Source organism: Cydia amplana, chromosome 9 (genome assembly GCF_948474715.1).
Source record: "Cydia amplana chromosome 9, ilCydAmpl1.1, whole genome shotgun sequence".
Taxonomy (NCBI): domain Eukaryota; kingdom Metazoa; phylum Arthropoda; class Insecta; order Lepidoptera; family Tortricidae; genus Cydia; species Cydia amplana.
The window spans coordinates 14,651,952-14,669,138 of record NC_086077.1 but is presented as its reverse complement, the minus strand read 5'-3'; the positions used below and the strand labels follow the sequence as shown (position 1 = coordinate 14,669,138).

At 36.9% G+C, this 17,187-nt stretch overlaps 2 protein-coding genes across 3 annotated transcripts; both read left to right on the top strand.

The window, feature by feature from the left end:
* Positions 1-3,564: 3,564 nt before the first annotated feature.
* LOC134651201 (uncharacterized) lies at positions 3,565-8,542 on the top strand. 2 transcript variants are annotated; one of them, XM_063506264.1, is made up of 5 exons: positions 3,565-3,841; positions 5,150-5,269; positions 7,266-7,416; positions 7,845-7,961; positions 8,117-8,542. In XM_063506264.1, exons 1-5 carry the CDS (start codon positions 3,719-3,721, stop codon positions 8,518-8,520), a joined length of 915 nt encoding a protein of 304 aa, XP_063362334.1. In that variant the 5' UTR covers positions 3,565-3,718; the 3' UTR covers positions 8,521-8,542. The 2 variants fall into 2 exon arrangements, with proteins under 2 accessions (XP_063362334.1, XP_063362335.1); XM_063506265.1 differs by having other exon boundaries at positions 3,568-3,748; positions 8,117-8,541.
* Positions 8,543-11,372: 2,830 nt separating this feature from the next.
* On the top strand, positions 11,373-12,122 carry LOC134651206 (uncharacterized). Its single transcript, XM_063506274.1, has one exon. The coding sequence runs from the start codon at positions 11,446-11,448 to the stop codon at positions 12,100-12,102; it is 657 nt and encodes a 218-aa protein (XP_063362344.1). The 5' UTR covers positions 11,373-11,445; the 3' UTR covers positions 12,103-12,122.
* Positions 12,123-17,187: the final 5,065 nt, after the last annotated feature.

The window sequence follows — 17,187 nt, the reverse complement described above, 5'->3', positions numbered from 1 at the left end:
AGATACGATAACGATATTTTTAGGATCTAACCTGTCAAATTTGACATTTCCGCGATTCTGGAGATACTCTTGAACGATTTCCACAAGATATGACTTAGAGATCCAATTCACATCTAATAGATATCTAACACTATCTAACGTAAAAGTGACATTGGTTGCCCGAATTGAGCTGCAAAAGAGAACTAGTTGAAATCTAAACTATAACGTATCTAGAATAGATCTAGTAGGTGTCGTCTCTTGTGAATATCTTGAAGTTCGAATACGGCAGATTGTCAATCTTCTTGATGAAATAAGTAATACATACGTACTGAATGTTCGCAATGCAATGTAGCAACGACAGCAACTTAATTAATCAATTAACTGGTGACATCGCCTGCTTCAACGACGGACCAGCGGCTGTAGTTGCTTTCCGAATGTAACCTTTACTTTTCATAGGAGCCACATTTGTAACAATCATAATTATAGAAGTACTATATTCGCACAAATTCGTTACCTACTGCTAATAACAAAACTGCTATCTATAATAGTTTCAGAACAAGAAATCAGATAAAATAGAATAGTATATTTTACAAATAAAATAAAATAAATAATAAATAAAATAATCTTTATTGCAACTTTGAGTTATTACATAACATGGGTACCTGGCTCTCAAAGTAGGTTTCCCTGTGTCTCATGCCGAAGTTACATAGAAGTAAATACATCAGAGACCCTCGAGTTCGAGCAACCCTAAGTACCATGGCCAGGGTCGCAGCAACTATACAAGTGAGCACGTCATGTTAACTGCTAACAGTTTCCTAAAGCGGTAGCTAACTATGACCGTCTAAAACGCGATCTCAGTTAAAAATAGAACCGACTTACTTTTATTACCTTTTACTCATAAAATGTAATATCCATCTGAGCTAATTCTGCACCGATGGTAAGCAAGAGAAGGTGAACGCGCTACCATAAACGTCAAAATCCTGTGAAAATATGACTTTTCTAGTCTAGTGTCTAAGATAACTCTGCACAAATTTTGCAGTGAAAAGGAAATAACTGCCGGGCTAGCACATGATTGGCGCGACAGTATCTCGTGGCCAGATAGACTACCCGTCCCTCTTTAATTTATATAGTTAGTAAAAGACGGGTAGTCTATCTCGCCGCCTACTGGGGCGATTTATTTTGTTGTATTTTTTTTCGTTAGATTTTAATAAAATTTGGTAAGTTTGAAGAGCGTTTCGTATTTATTACATCCATGAGGACATTCTGGATGGAATAAATACGAAATTCTAATTTGGAAACAAAAAAATACCTATGTCATTTTTCGTAGAATTACAAAAATACCATGTGTTTTCGTAAGTCAGAGGAAGATTTTGTAGGATATACAGTAAAATTGCGCTTATATTGTACATAATAGGGAACTCTATACATCCTCCAAATTTAATTGAGCTCTGACGAAGAAAAAAAACACAACAAAATAAATAAATAAATTAGGTACACTTTCAATCGCACCATAAGGGTTCCTTTTGTACCTTTTTGGTACGGAACCCTAAAAACGGCCTACTAGGTACTAACACTGTGAATTTCTGTTATCATTTGGTTAATTTAGCCTTCTTTCGTAGGTAGTTTGAATCGGTTTTCTTTAGCATTTTCAATATTATACCTACATAAAATTAGCGTGGGAACAGTAGGAAAATATTCCGCTGTTTTTGTAACGTTCGCGCGTTGTTTGTTATCTACAACTACGAGTATGTTTAAAACGCTAGCTGCATGTTTAATAGAGATGCCGACACTAGGTATTAAAAAAACAAATGTAGGTACTCGACCGTTAGTATTATAGTAGCAGTTTAAAATGACCTGCACACAATGTTATGCAGATCATTTGTTTTGTACTTACACCTGCTTCTACTTTCACAGCTGTATCAGTTTGGCTGGTCAAAATTACAAAAGATTATGAATCTTATCCTTTCTTAATATTTGTAAGACTCATAAAAATATGCTTCTCTTCTATTGGACTCAAGTCATTTCTAGGGTATCTAGGGGTGTCACTTACATGTAATCGTGGTGAAACAGGCCATAGGCGAATTCTGAGCTTAAGGAAATATGCAATACCCTTCTGGGGTCCATGAGACACTTTTATACTTTGTTATTTTTGTAAGAACTCTTTACCATGGTGCAATAATAGTATTTTATACAATCGTGATATAATGGAGAGCTTTTCAGTCGAGTACCGTGTTTAGGCAACGAAGCTTGCTGAGTTGCCTAAGTAAGGTATGAGATTGAAAAGCTTGATTATATCACTATTGCATACAATACTTTTTCTACGATTCAACAAAAAAAATACTTAAAACTAGTAGAAGAATCATATATGTAGGTAAAAAAATCAAAAGTATACAGCTAAGATGCGCGAGCAGCCGCGATACCTTCATACTCGTACGCGACCCGGCCCCCGCGCCCCCGGCCGGTTGGTCAACGACACCTTCTCGTAACTCATGAGGCCCCTGGTACTTGCTCCGCGCTTTCGATTGGTCAATTTCATTATAGTTGACTAAACTGTATCGAAATGAATATTATAGTTGAGTTGGGGTCCCATAGTGGAAAAAGTATGCGATTTCACTTTGGTATACGAAGTCTTAATTCAAGCATTGCAGTCGACGAGTAGAAAAACGATATTATGCTTATGATTATGAGAATTTTACTGCTACATTGACGTCACTCACCGTTTTTAACAGGGTCGATCTGCGCATGCAGGATGGAGAGGCCGGGCACCACGATGGCGGGGAGGGTGCGCGAGCGCAGCAGGGGGGGAGGGGCGCGCCGGCACGAGCTGAGCGCCTCCGCCGCCGCCGCGGCCGCCGCAGCACTGTAACAAACAATAAATAGATAAGTCATAACAATAAGCTTACTAGGTATACAACGTGTCCCAATATTCAACGATAAGCTGGCACCAGAAGATGGACCTGCTCATGACTACTCGAGGAAAAATAAAAAGAAAATGAAAAATTGTAGACATGGTCGTTAAAAATACCACTAGGGGTGTCAATTTTCATTTTTTTTGTAATTCCATAATAAATTGAGATATATTTTTTTTTCTTTTTTTCCTCGAGTAGTCATGAGCAGGTCCATCTTCTGGTGCCAGCTTATCGTTGAATTTTGGGACACGTGGTATAAATAAATTGGATGAGAGGTACATAGTTAGAACTTTAAAGAAACACGGACGAAACGAAAATTATTGTAAAACCATTTCACTGGAAGTTGGAGAATTTAACGCTAAGTTGTAGACTACGACAAGACGACTACGTACTTATAAGTACTAACGACTTTTTTAAATTAAGTACTATGTTTTCATGTTACTTATATATTTTATTATTAAAATGAAACTAAAGCGTTCCGTCCTGGTTTATTGAATTATTCCTCATAAAAAGTATCTACATATCATGAAAATTAGACATTTGTGAAACTGCATGGCTACTACATGAGCCAGCTTAAATTTAAGTCAATAGACCGCCTACCATAACTTGTGTTATGGCGCGCGAGTCTATACCTACTTGAAGTCGCGCGCGACAACGCAAATAAGCAGTCAGACATTGCACATTGCAAACGTTCAGTACTCAAGTTCCTTTTGCGAATTTCATTTGTTTCTATTTCAGGGAAATGCATTTGGGTTTATGCAAGAGCGGCCGTAAAGTTGATTGTATTTATTTACAGCCCACGTGGCCGTTAAATCCCTATTGACTCCAACATGCTGGCACATTTGGATCTCACTGTTCTGGTAATTTTATTGGATTTATGTGTTTTCGCATTCCTGGTGCGGTTTATGGGGTTGTTGGGTTCGTATTTATGGTTTGGGAGTGTCATAATTTTGGTAATACACTCTGTATTTACTTAAATATGATTCGCTATCATTCAATTTAACATTATCTAATAGTTTTAATGGAACTCGGTACCCACAATTCAGTTAAAACCTAAAATGTAGTAAATTTCACGTCATATAAGTTAGAAAGTCAGAAAAAATTGTTTTAAAAACTACGACCTCATTAGACCATCGGAAATAAATCACATCGTTCTTGGTATATTACAACAACGTCTTTAAAATGTTTGTACCGATGCCTATATTTTTATACTAAACAATCATTTTGACTAAATGTGTCAATTTCCATCTATTAACGCATTCTTCAATAAGTTACTTAATCATCAGCAACATCATCTTAATCATCGGCAGCATCTTATTTTATACAATCTAATTTAATTTTATAAATGAAACCTAGGTTACGTATCGTTACAATATTCAATTTGGAATCAATACATATTATAAAAGAAAGTGTACAATGTGCGTGCCGCTAAAACTCAGAAATGAGCCCCGATACGATCGATGAAGTTATATGGTGTGGTAGCCCTCTATCTCCCGTCCACGAAGAAGTTTCCCGTTGGTTTTTACCTGTAGCGTGTGCTTTTGAAGATATAAGGGCTGAAAGTTTCGCCCACACCCAGACTTAGAAGAAGTCATATTGTTATTGAATATTGAACCTTAACTTAATAGACGAAAGTTCAGAATCGATCGTGAAACATATACCTTCAAAAATTTGTACCTGGGGTGGTGTCTCGGATCTCGGAGGCTAGACATTTCTAGAACAGTCCAGAACATTCGGGGAAATTCGTGAGCATTCCACAGCATTTCAGAATATTCTGGAATTTTTTCAAATGTTTGAGAACAGCCTAGATCATTGTGGAACATTCCAGAACACTTTCGAATGTTCTGGACCATTCGAAGGCTTTTTTATAGGGTCCGAGTGGAGCTACCTATTGGTAGGGGTATATAAAGCAAGATCCGTCGTGAGGTTCGAATGTTCGAGAACATCCCAGAATATTCTGGAATATATTTCCATGCAGAAGGTTCCTATTTTTACCTGAAGGGTGGTGCTTTTGAAGATATAAGGGTAGATAATTTCGCCCTCTAGACATTTCTAGAACACTCCAGAGCGTTCGAGAGTATTCGAGAGCATTCCACAACATTTAAGAACATTCTGGAGTGTTGTCGAATGTTCCAGAACACTCTCGAATGTTGTGAACTCTGGAATATTGGGCACCATTTGATTTTTGCAACTACCACACAGTCACATGTCTACTCTCTGAGCGAAGCCGGGTACCTCAGCTAGTTTATAATAATTTTCAGTTGACACTGAACGTGGTTATAATATCATTGGGTGATAAGATTGATATGCCAATACAAAAAATTCCAATAGCACCGAACGAAGCATCATTCCTTGAAAGTAAAGATGTTTTACTGCAAATGGTGGGTAAGAAATAATACTAGTCGATTTGTTAGCTGGACGTCCAATACGCAGTTCGTCCAAATCGCATTTCGTCCATTCGTCTACTACGCAGTTTGTCCATAAATGATGCGTCCATTTCGTGATTAGTCAATACGCAGTTCGTCCATTTCGCGATTTGTCACTCTGCATTTCGTCCATTTCGCGATTCATCATTACGGAGTTCGTCCATTTCGTGATTCGTCTATTAAAAGGATATGGGAAATGAGAAAATGTCAATAATATCAGCTACGCCGATGATATGGTGCTACTGGGACCCGCGGTCGGAGCCGTTAACGGGTTGTTACTGTTGTTAGGGCCCGGCCACATGTCCACGGTGCGGCGCCGGCCACCGTGTAACGGCACGGCGTCGTGCCGCGGCACGGTGCCGTGTACGGTGCCGCGCACGGTGCGACGGCACGGTGCCGCCACACCGGCGGACGGCGCAGTTATTGTTTTGCTGTTGCATAGTTCTCACGTGCTAATTAATGCACAAAAATGGCTGACAATTTAGATGTCGACTTTTTTATTTCACTAGTGGAAGCTCGTCCCGTTCTCTGGGACAAGACTAAGGAAGACTAGGATAAGAATAAATACCCACACAACACACATTTGAGCATGTGAAATTCCTCATTGACGTTCGTTACGTAATGTTGATTAACAAATATGCGACAGTTCCATCCTGAGGGTCTACCGCGAACACCGAAATTCACAAATTGCGGGCATTTTTCTCTGTCACTTTAATTACGTACAATTGGAGTTAAACATAAAAATGCAGCAATTTGCGGACTTCAGTGTTCGCGGTAGACTCTTTGGTTTGCGAGCGAGCTGACAACTTTGCGCAGGGAATGCTTGGAAATGTCGCGTTCATGTAAATAAGTTGTGTGAACGCGGCATATATCTGTGACAGTGACAGGGAAAGGTACCATTTGAGTAAAATTACCGTTTGAATTAGAACAAATATACTATATTTAGTTATAGCGTAACAAACTATCCTCTGATAGTTCAGTCAAGAAATATAGAAACGCCGGGACGTGCCTCTCTCTAGCCAGCCGTGTGTTCCAAGTTGATTGGTAGAACTTCGCTTCGCTCGCTCGTTCGCTAATCAATGAATCTTTGTTTCCATTCCATTAACCCCTTGACCGCCAAATACGTCAACTGACGCGTCCACCTTCGTGTCTTCCTACAAGGTTCACGAAAACGCGCCGCTCACGCACAGGTGTGTCGTACAAAGGCGTACGTTACTCAGACAAACGGTTCGAATTTTCATAAATGACCCGTGGCTGCAGTAATGAGAGACGCATAATTATATTTTTCTTGACAAGACTTCTACATATACGAGTTGGACGGAATGCCTACTGGACAAAATGTGTGTTGGACTAAATCCATGTTGGACGGCATGCGGTTGGACGAAATACGTGTTGACGTAATACGCGTTGGACGAAACGCTGTTGGACGAAATGCATGTTGGACCAAATACGTGTTGGACGAAATGCGAATTGAAATATCATTTGGACGAACTGCGTATTGGACGTACAGCTAACAAACCATAATGTGAGACACCCGTGACAAATAAGGGTCCACAAGGCAACCGACGGAGGAAGGATATATTTCACTAGCAACCGACCAAGAGTCTGTGCGGAAAGAGAAGAGTCGTGGTATGTATGGGGCCCAATACATTCCACGACTCTTCTCTTTCCGAACAGACTCTACTCGTAGCGACTGTACAAAACACGTACCATTATACCATACGAAAAAGTCACTTACAATAATTTGACAATAATTTCATATTTCTATATAAGTACCTAATTTTCATACATTGTCAGGTGATTTATTCGCGGTTGATAATTTACCTACATACATTTTACAAATAAAAATGAAACACACACACATACACTGTACACTGTACACATACATACAACAACTAGGTACACCTTTTTCCATATTTTTAATTGATTGCATGCTATCTTTGAGTTACAGCTAGAAAAGAAATTAAAAGAAATTAAAGAACACAAGAAATTAAAAAATGGCAACGGTGATGTTTTGCCAAAGAACGTAGATTTCAATCTGAAATCTAATGGAATTAGTGTTGTTGGCGAAGCTGAGCTGCTTCTGCGATACGGCAGTAACGGTAAAAACATATATATACTTCATGTGAACCTGTTTCTGTACAATAAAGTGATTTACTACTACTTCTACTACTACTACACTTAATGGTGCATTGGAGCTCAAGCAAGAGTAAATGTAAAGTGAATAACATGATGTCTGTAAGAGTGAGCTCAGTGAGAATGAGAAATAAATTATTTCTCCTCCTCTTCTTCTTCCTGCCCTTATCCCACGTTATGTGGAGTCGGCACAATATGTTTTTCTCTTCCATTCTCCTCTATCTTGCGTCACCTCCGTACTCACTCCTTTCTTTCTCATATCCTCTTACACACAAACCATCCATCGTTTTTTGAGTCAACCATCCGCTATCCGTCCATCAACATTCTTTTGCCTATGGCATTCATCCTCTCCTCATAGAAATGATTTAAAAAACAAAGGTAAAATTCTTTTTAGGCCCAGGACTAGTAAATATGACTGCCGAAGGCATATCCAACGTGGGAAGAGTGCAGCTTCTTTTAGGAACTGGTGATAATGGCTTACGCATACCTGGTCTCAGTAATCTGTTCTCTGGTAAGTCTAGTCAATACCAACATTTTACAGAAAATAGACAGTCAATAGGTTTCAGTTCAGCCATACGTCTGATTTTTTCCAGTAAATTTTACTGTTTGTTATTATTTTAATAGAATGTTCTCTCAATGCTTACATTCTTTATTACAATTCAAAAGGTTCATCAGTCCGATCCGGAGATAAAAATTACGACAATCAGCTACAACTTCTCAGTCAGAATGATGTTAATTTTGGATTCAGAAGGCAAACTAACGTCTCAAGTGGTAATAATACTGAAGATAAAGTAAATGAAGCTGCAGAAACAGTTGATGCTGTAAAAGATGATAAAGCTATAAAATTAGATGAAAAAGATAAAGCAGAAACACTAAACGATACAGCAATATACAAAACAACGGTTGTAGCTAAAGGCGACTATGTACCGATAGTACCAAAAGCAAACGATACTTCAGCCAATGTTGCAAGTAGCAGCCCCGTTGCAAACTCGGATCCTCCTTTTAAAAGTGACACTGTTTCTGTTAACGATGTGGCAAATAATGGAGAAAGTGTAAACAAAGTTAAGTAAATTATCAAAAATATATATTTTTGTGAAAATTTTCTTTGTTTCAATGTACAACTACTTTAATTTGATAACTTCCAAAATGTAATATTATCATAATGAAATCTAATACAGAAGACTTAGAAATACGAGTATGCTTTAATTGCATAAAATCACAGTACTACTAATGTATTACTTTCGTATTCTACAGGCTGTAATCTAAAACGTGATACAAGATAATCAAACCTGAATCTTTTCATGATTTTGAACAACTTTTACTATGGGGTCAATTTTGTAATATTAAAAAAAAATTGAGCTGTTCCATAGAAATAGTCAAGGAGAGGTGGAGAAAAATGTATAGATTTAGATTTATTTATTTCATATTATTTTAACACCTGAAATATGATATGATATAATATTTTACAAAATGTATGGCAAATATTTTTTTTATTGTTAATTTACAAAGTTGACCCCATAGTAAAAGTTGTTCAAAATCATGAAAAGATCAGGTTTGATTATCTTGTATCACGTTTTAGATTACAGCCTGTATTTACAGTAATTTAAATACCGATAAATGAATCTATGCAATAAACGCTAAAATTACTTATATTAAAGAAGTTGAGTAACCTTGGTTGTTAAATAATTATATTCCTGAAAAACTTTGCTATTAAGCTTTCCATGACGTATATCAAATGTAAAACAAATTATTAATTTCCGTTTATAAATTATTAACGATTCCTCTGTTGCGGCAGAATTTTGTACTATACTGATTTACGAAAATGACCTATAGTTCACCTAGTATCAAAATAAAAACCATTAAAAGTTTGGAAACGTAACAAATCGAATTCCATTCCCTAGGTACAATCTGAAATTGAACTAATCATAATGGAGTCAAAGTACAAACGTATTGTTTTTACTTTTTCACATTCCTGAGCAAAAAATCCTTCACTTGATTGAATTTCGCAATACCACTTATAAAATAGAAATCAATAAAACTTGCGTAACAATATTTGATTTGCTCCGAATTTCTACAACACTTTATTGTGAAGTACGCACCCACAAAGGTAAGTCTATTACAACTTTATAAAAAGTAGAAAACTGATTTGTATCAAATTGGATTTAGTTTCCGGACTTCGGGCTTGACTGGACGCTTTGTAAAAGAAAAACTTGAGGTTAAGCTACTAAAATACCGAGTATTTCTTTTTTATTTGAGAGAATTCTTGTTTTTTTTTTGAACGTCCACATATATTGAATTATACTGTGTGTGTTATCACTCGATTAGTTTTAGTTTAGTTGTAGCTTAGTTTTAAGTCAGGTACCCACTGAAAATCTGCGTCATGGTTTGCCGTGGCATTATGGGATCCTACTTGGCATCTAGTTTATGTTGTATGTATTATTTTAAAGTATTGTCCAATATTTTTAAGATGTTAAATAAATGTATTTTATTTCTTTATTTCTAATTTAACCATTATTGACGGACTTCGATAAAAACAAATATATATATATATTTTTTAAATGTATTGCGATGTAAGTACATATTTTATATTGTACATATTGGTTCATGAATTTATTTAGACACTAGGTACCTAAGTGTTTTCTACAATTTAAAACACATTTGTGTTTGCGACCTTTTCCATATTACTTAGATATCATTTGCGCCTTACAGAGTCTACAGGAATGTACATGGACTGTACTAAGCCCCAAAATTTAACTCCCAGTCAGCATTTCAGATAATGTTCGCACTCACGGTGTTACTGGCGGCGTGCTCGCTCGTCAGCGGGCGAGACTACCGGGTCAGAGCCACCCCGAGCGTGTCTCACTCCATCGTGAATCTCGGCAAGATGGAGTTCAACGTGTACATGAATCAGAAAACTGCTGGTAACTCATATATTTTGAATACATTTATAATAAAATTGTCGATTTAGCAGACCATTAAGTAGGCAGTGAAGAGAATTATTGTTTAAGTAGGAAAAGGTAAGACAGCGGGTCAACTCGAAAGGTCGAAACAAAATTTGGCTATCCCATAAATTTTGGCTGAACTGATGTCCATTTATCGAAGTAATCTACAACATAACTAAGTATACGAATAATGCATAGTTTATATTTACTTTTATGTTCAATAAACTATTAATAAATCGTTTATTTGTCAAATCTTTGTTTGAGGTACATACTTATTGCGATTTAAACAGCAGTACCACATGATAAATTACGTGTTAATCCAGGGATGAAAGCGCTATTTCGTTTGCGTATAACAACTATAACTCTACTCAACTAAATTAAGGTTTGAGTAGCTAATCAAATAAATAGCTTTTTGGTGAACGTAAATTACAGATTTCGCAGCAAAGTTTTCCCAAATGGCGGTCATTCGAAATGCATCGACATTGAATGGGAATAGCACTCTGTTTAATTACCCGAAGTTGGTCAGTTTGCCAAGTTTCAGTTTGAAATTAAAATACCCCAATTTTAACTCTAATAACTGACGCCATTCGATGCAAATGTTTCAAACTCTTTTTTGCTTAACGTATAGTGAAAGAAATTACGTAAAGCAAAAAGAGTTACAGAACCCGCAAACTTGTGTAAAATCTAACGAATGTAAATGCTATGTAGCAAAATTAAGGCCACGGAGAAATGTCTCTCACTATAAAGCTTTATTTAAAACTGAAATTTTAGTGTGTGCATTCTAAGAACTTGATCTTACGTCAACATGTTAAATGATCTAAACCCGAGTCAAGACTATCTAATACTCATACGTACAGGATATCAGAGTGGTGTAATTGATGGGTGAAATTATTTTAAACGCAGGCAATCTAGATAATGTTTTTCAAACTTTTGTATGATATTTAAAATGTCTTGGTATTTTTGTTCAGGTCAGTCATCAAAATAAAAATACTTTCTTTCTTAATTCCAGGGTTACCAAATAATGAATACGAGTTAATACATGACACGAAACCCATGCACACTATTCGATCAGAATCCGCTGAATGTCCTTGCCAGCAGAATCGTCTTAGGAACAGGAACCGAGACCTACACAGCCCACAAGACATGTTCAGCAAAATTTTTATGAACGACGACTTGTTTTCATTTAGAGACACCATGAGCTCGCCTCTTTGTTGTTCATCACATGAGCAAATTCAAGAGGAGTTTTATGTGGAATACAATCCCAAAACAGGTCCGCAATCTCTGCCACTGCGCCAGAATATGCCTATCATTTCACATGGATCACCATTAATACCGAGTATCCCTCCAGTGCCAATAATGCCAATTGATAAGGCTTACCCGAAACCAATGCAATATCTGCCACTTATATTCGATACCTTTTTCCCAAATAAAGGTCCACAGAGGCCGAAAGCCAAGACGCTTGAAATATTTATGTTCCCGACGAGAAAACTAGTGACAACAACACCAACAACAAAGCAAACAGAGGTCACAACAGAATCAGACATCCAAGTAGTTGGAGAAAAGAAGACGACTATGGTGTATGACTTATTAGCAGCAAATTCTTCTGTAAAGAAGGATTTAAAGCAAGAAGTTGGGGAGCATTTGAAAAACATGGATGCTGTGATTGATACTGATAAAACCACCAGTGCAGTCCAAAGCAATACACTTTGAATTTAAAATTGTTGCTTGAAGGTTAAAGAACTGTTTGATTTATAATAAATAATTACTCCAAAATTAAATAACTAAGGGCATGTGGGGTAAGGGAAACAGTTTATTTTGTGTGAGGTTTCGCTGCAAGTATTTCTGTTGCCCTATGTAACCTTAATCATTTTATTGGCTTACATTCTCTATATTATCTTCATTAGATAAAATGCCACTCAGATGCAACCATAACAAAAAATTCGGTGAGTATACCTGGTGGCTCGTTCTCTCCATTGGACAATTCTAATAAATAAATAAAAATTGCTTTTCACTTACAATTCCACTTACATCACATCTTGTATATTTACATGCTTGTCATTCATTTGTCTTGACGAGTATAATGTTCAGATAACTCTACTCATGAACTACATAATTATGATACTCTACTAACTCAGGATAAGCAAAAAGCGCTTGTAATTGCTACTTACCGACACCAACGTTAAATAAAACATCCAAGTCATCCAACGCATACAGTAAAGGGGTAACGAACATGTTCCCGCCAGTTCCGCTATATTTGAATACAAACAGATTCAGCGGCTCGTGACAATCCCGTACGTGATTACAATATTTGCCGAGTCGTAGTAGACTTCGCAGAAACAGTAGGTAAAGATGGTAAAACATAAAGATAAGCGTGTAAGTAAATGCAGGTTGTCTAAGGGCCAAAACACAACACGATACAAAGCCGTGTCGCGGCACGATGCGACATGGTGTCACGTTGCGACGTCGTACCGTGTTACGATGTGACGTCGTGTCAAGCAGCTATCAATTTAATTCTTTGGTCTAATTCCAAGTATTCCAACTAGGTTTCAGAAAACTATAAAATTTACAATTACTAGGTATTTCGTCTAGTATTATTGCAGTTTACCACAACTGCTATACTGACACATTTTTTTTTCAATTCAATTCAATTCAAAATTAATTTTATTCATGTAGACCTACTAGCACTTATGAATCGTAATTACGTGTTACATAGGGACATATTACCTTAATCATTATCATTAATCTGATTTTAAAGCAAAAAGCGTGAACAGAATAACTGATGCGTATGACGTTTGACAGAAACACAGCCGTCACTTACACCACTTTTGGCCACATCAAGTGCTGCGGTTGTTTTCATTTTTCCAATAACTCTGCATCTGGTCAGATACAACGGTCCTGCTGTAAATACTCGTTCAATGCGCCATCCTAACTACACTCATGGAAAGAATTAGTGGAAGCAAAAAAAAGTTTAATTACTGATTTTGAAATTATTTTGGGTACTGTAATCCAGTAATTAAACCCTTTTTTTGCGGTCCTCTAAGTTTGTCCATGAGTATAGTTAGATCTAAATATTCAAGTTTTTCATATCACCTTCGTCAGTCGAAATTGCGATATAAATCATAGTTACAGATAACTGTCCTTGTTAAACAATATTTATTAATGCCATATACATATATTTTTATGTTCTGCTGTGAGAGATAATGTGCTCTGTCATAGCTGTTCAACAGTGTGAAAGACAAATAATTAATTGATAATTTAAGCAATCCCATAATTTCCACACAAACAAAACACCATTGGCTCCTTGATTTAACAAGCTTGTCACCACAATCGTATTGAAATAGGATTACTTCCACCCACAATATTGAGGGTTGTCCACAATAGGATTGTTTACACTCTATACAAATAAGTTTAACCTTATTTTTGGGGAGCCCGGCGCGCCCGAGCGGGTTCAAATCCTGACGCATACCAATGTTTTTCGGAAATATGTACGGAATATCATTTGATGTTTACCACTAGCTTTCTGGTGAAGGAAACATTAATTAAGAAGGTATCTATACGAACAGACAAACCTGGTAGAAAAATTTACCAAGACAATTTAGACTTTCTTAAGAGAACACAGTATATACTCAAGCATAACATACCAAACGATCAAGCCCGAATTTAAGAAAAGTCGTACTGTAAACGAAAGACAAAACACCCATTCCTAGTAGGTACTTATCATGATAATTCACTTAAGCTGCCGAAAAAGTCGTAAAAGACTTTTCCATTCAGTATTATTATGAGGCTATGTAAGTACACCGATCCTACACCGACTAAGGCAACTGTCTGACCAAGCGACTAAAAACACCCATTCCTAGTAGGTACTTATCATGATAATTCACTTAAGCTGCCGAAAAAGTCGTAAAAGACTTTTCCATTCAGTATTATTATGAGGCCATGTAAGTACACCGATCCTACACCGACTAAGGCAACTGTCTGACCAAGCGACTAGCGGTCGATTATTTTTCCGCGTATTCATTTCGTGATTTTGTATGTAAAATCACCCATAGTATTTATTTGTATTTTAAAATGCAATCCGGCCCAGGGGCCCGTTTCTCAAAATCTTGTAACTTGTAATACAAGCGGATGTCACTGTTTGACAGCTTTTGTTAGAAAAGGACTTCCACTTGTATTACAAGTTACAAGCTTTTGAGAAAAGGGCTCCAGGTATATTGTTATTGTAGTGTCATTTGTATTCTATAGAATACAAATGACACTACAATAACCTAGTATGAAGTACAGTCGGCAAATGTTATTATTAATTAGTTTTCAGGGTCGCTTCCAACCGGTACGTATGGAGGTCCAAGGGGGAGGCCTATGTTCAGCAGTGGACGTCTTATGGCTGAGATGATGATGATGATGATGAATTAGTTTTAGTTAATTATATGTATTTTTAACAGAATCTTGTTTTAGGAGGAAACAGACTACAGGACACCCGACCGTGGAGAAAGAACTGGCTAATCGCAACTCGCTTCTCGCTGACCGCCGCCGTTCAAACAACTGCCTCGCTCAGCGGCGGTCTGGCAGCGCGCCAAACCGAAGCAGCTGATAGCTTGGTGAAAACAAAAAGCCTACTTGATTTTCATTTACACGGCCGAACACTTTGAAAAGTGCTGACAACGTGCTAGAGTAGGGTCACGGTATACGGACCAGCGGGGCCAGCACGGTTCCATTTTTATCGACTATCACTATGCCCGTCAATTTCGCACTTACATACTTGTTAGAACGTGACAGGCATGGTGATAAATGATAAAAATGCGACCGTGCTACTAGGCCAGGAATAAAGTTATCTACAATTTTGACGATCACCTACCTATAATATAGGTACAAAAACGTTACTCACCAAACGAATAATAATTAAGCAACTAAGCCGTTATTAGTGTGTGTGTGTATGTATTAATTTTGAGCAAAGTTTCAAGATTATGTTATTTTGGTACAACATAAATATAAAATGTGCTCTAGAAACTAATTAAATGTTTTATTAAAAAAATAGGTAACTTTATATTTCGGATGACGAGTTTATTTCACTAAATAGCGAATTTTGCTAAACATAATTTGAAAAACTTCATTCCGAATTTGCTAAACATGACTAAAACAAAAAAAAACTAGAAGAGTGCAGGCGCGGCATACAGATTAAACAAATATAATATGATTTGAAATTCAGGTGAATGATATAACTTTCTGTATCGTGTCTGCTGCATAAGTAGGAGCGGAAGACGAGGAAGGCAAACAACAAATATGTAAGACTAAAAGAGAGAAACAAGTTAGATAATATGACCAAAGAAGATAATGACAAAGAGCAAACAAGAGGAGTAAAAATAGATAGATAATTAGATAGATAAAATCTTTATTCAACCACAACTTAAGTACATGCTTTGTGATACAAATAATAACAAGAGACAAAATGAAAGTTCGTGACGAATACAGAATGTTACGAAATAAGAAATAAACGAATTATATGAACGATGATGATACCGCAAGAAGCGCTGTGATTTATCACTAATACCATATCAATATCTAATCAATAACTTATTTTTAAAACCTCCATGCCGCTCCTGGTCGATAAATGTCACAGATGGTCGCCACGCCAACGCAACGCCAGCGAATTCATTCCGCAAGACAAATTTTAAAAGTTATTCCACATTTTATAGTTATTGCGTAGCTAAATTCAGTTAAATGAAATTTGGAAGCACGGGAGCGCTCGCGTCAAGTCGAGTTGCCATTACTTATTTATGGTCGCTAGGAGGCCGATTTTGTTTTAACAATCTTATATAGTTTTTGTCTTATTTTACGACCTTGAGTTAGCGTGCGCTGCTACACCAATCAGCGTGAGCCGCTGTCGTTGATTGGTGCTAATGTAGTCCAATGGAGGTCGTTATGGTTTTTAACTGGTTTTAATATGACCTTGACGGACGTTTTACTGATTAGCGCGCACCTAACGCACGACTTTCACTTCATTTTGCATGCATCAATCAGCGTGAGCGATCTTAAAGGTCGTATCAAAACGAGTTCAAGGTCATAATAAACTATTAAATCTGAATCAAGCTCAATCTTGCTCGCACTTCTTGGTGCACGTGAGGTGTCTGGTGACACCACTTAAGGCAGAATCAAATAAGGTGAAAACCATATCAAATTTAAAATGACGAATCAGCTAAAGTTTCCAAGTGACTTCAAAATGAAGCTGAGATGAATGAGAACAAGATCTCAGGGAAGATTTTCAAGAGCTTCGAGTTTCCACACTGGTTTCCACTAGCTTTTAAATACGAAACTATTTGAAGTTAAAAGGTTGCTTCTTTTGTTTTAACTTGTGGCGTGAGTTTATTCGTTGTGTGTGCAACGTTAGTCACATTCATAGGATTACTTCTTCATTCCTCTTAGAGTTCTTGTGTTCACTTTTTCATAACGCTCGAACACACTTAAATCTAAACAAACTTTTACATTCATTATATTTTTAGATTTCATTCACACACTCTTCACTCCCTCCTCACAACAAGCTTACACACATAGGTACCTACAAGTTCACACTCCTCTTTCTTTCCTTATGCTTATGCTTAGTATAATTATAAATATTATAATTTTGGTAACTCGTGATGACCTTGGCCCTGCAATACAGGCCATGCCTCGTGCGGGGTTCACTGCAATGTGTCTCTGTTAAACTTTTATTGTTAAATAAAGATAATATATTGTTATTGCTATAGTTTATAGTAGATACAATTTTATTTGTTTTATTTTGTATTATTTTGTTTTCATCATTTC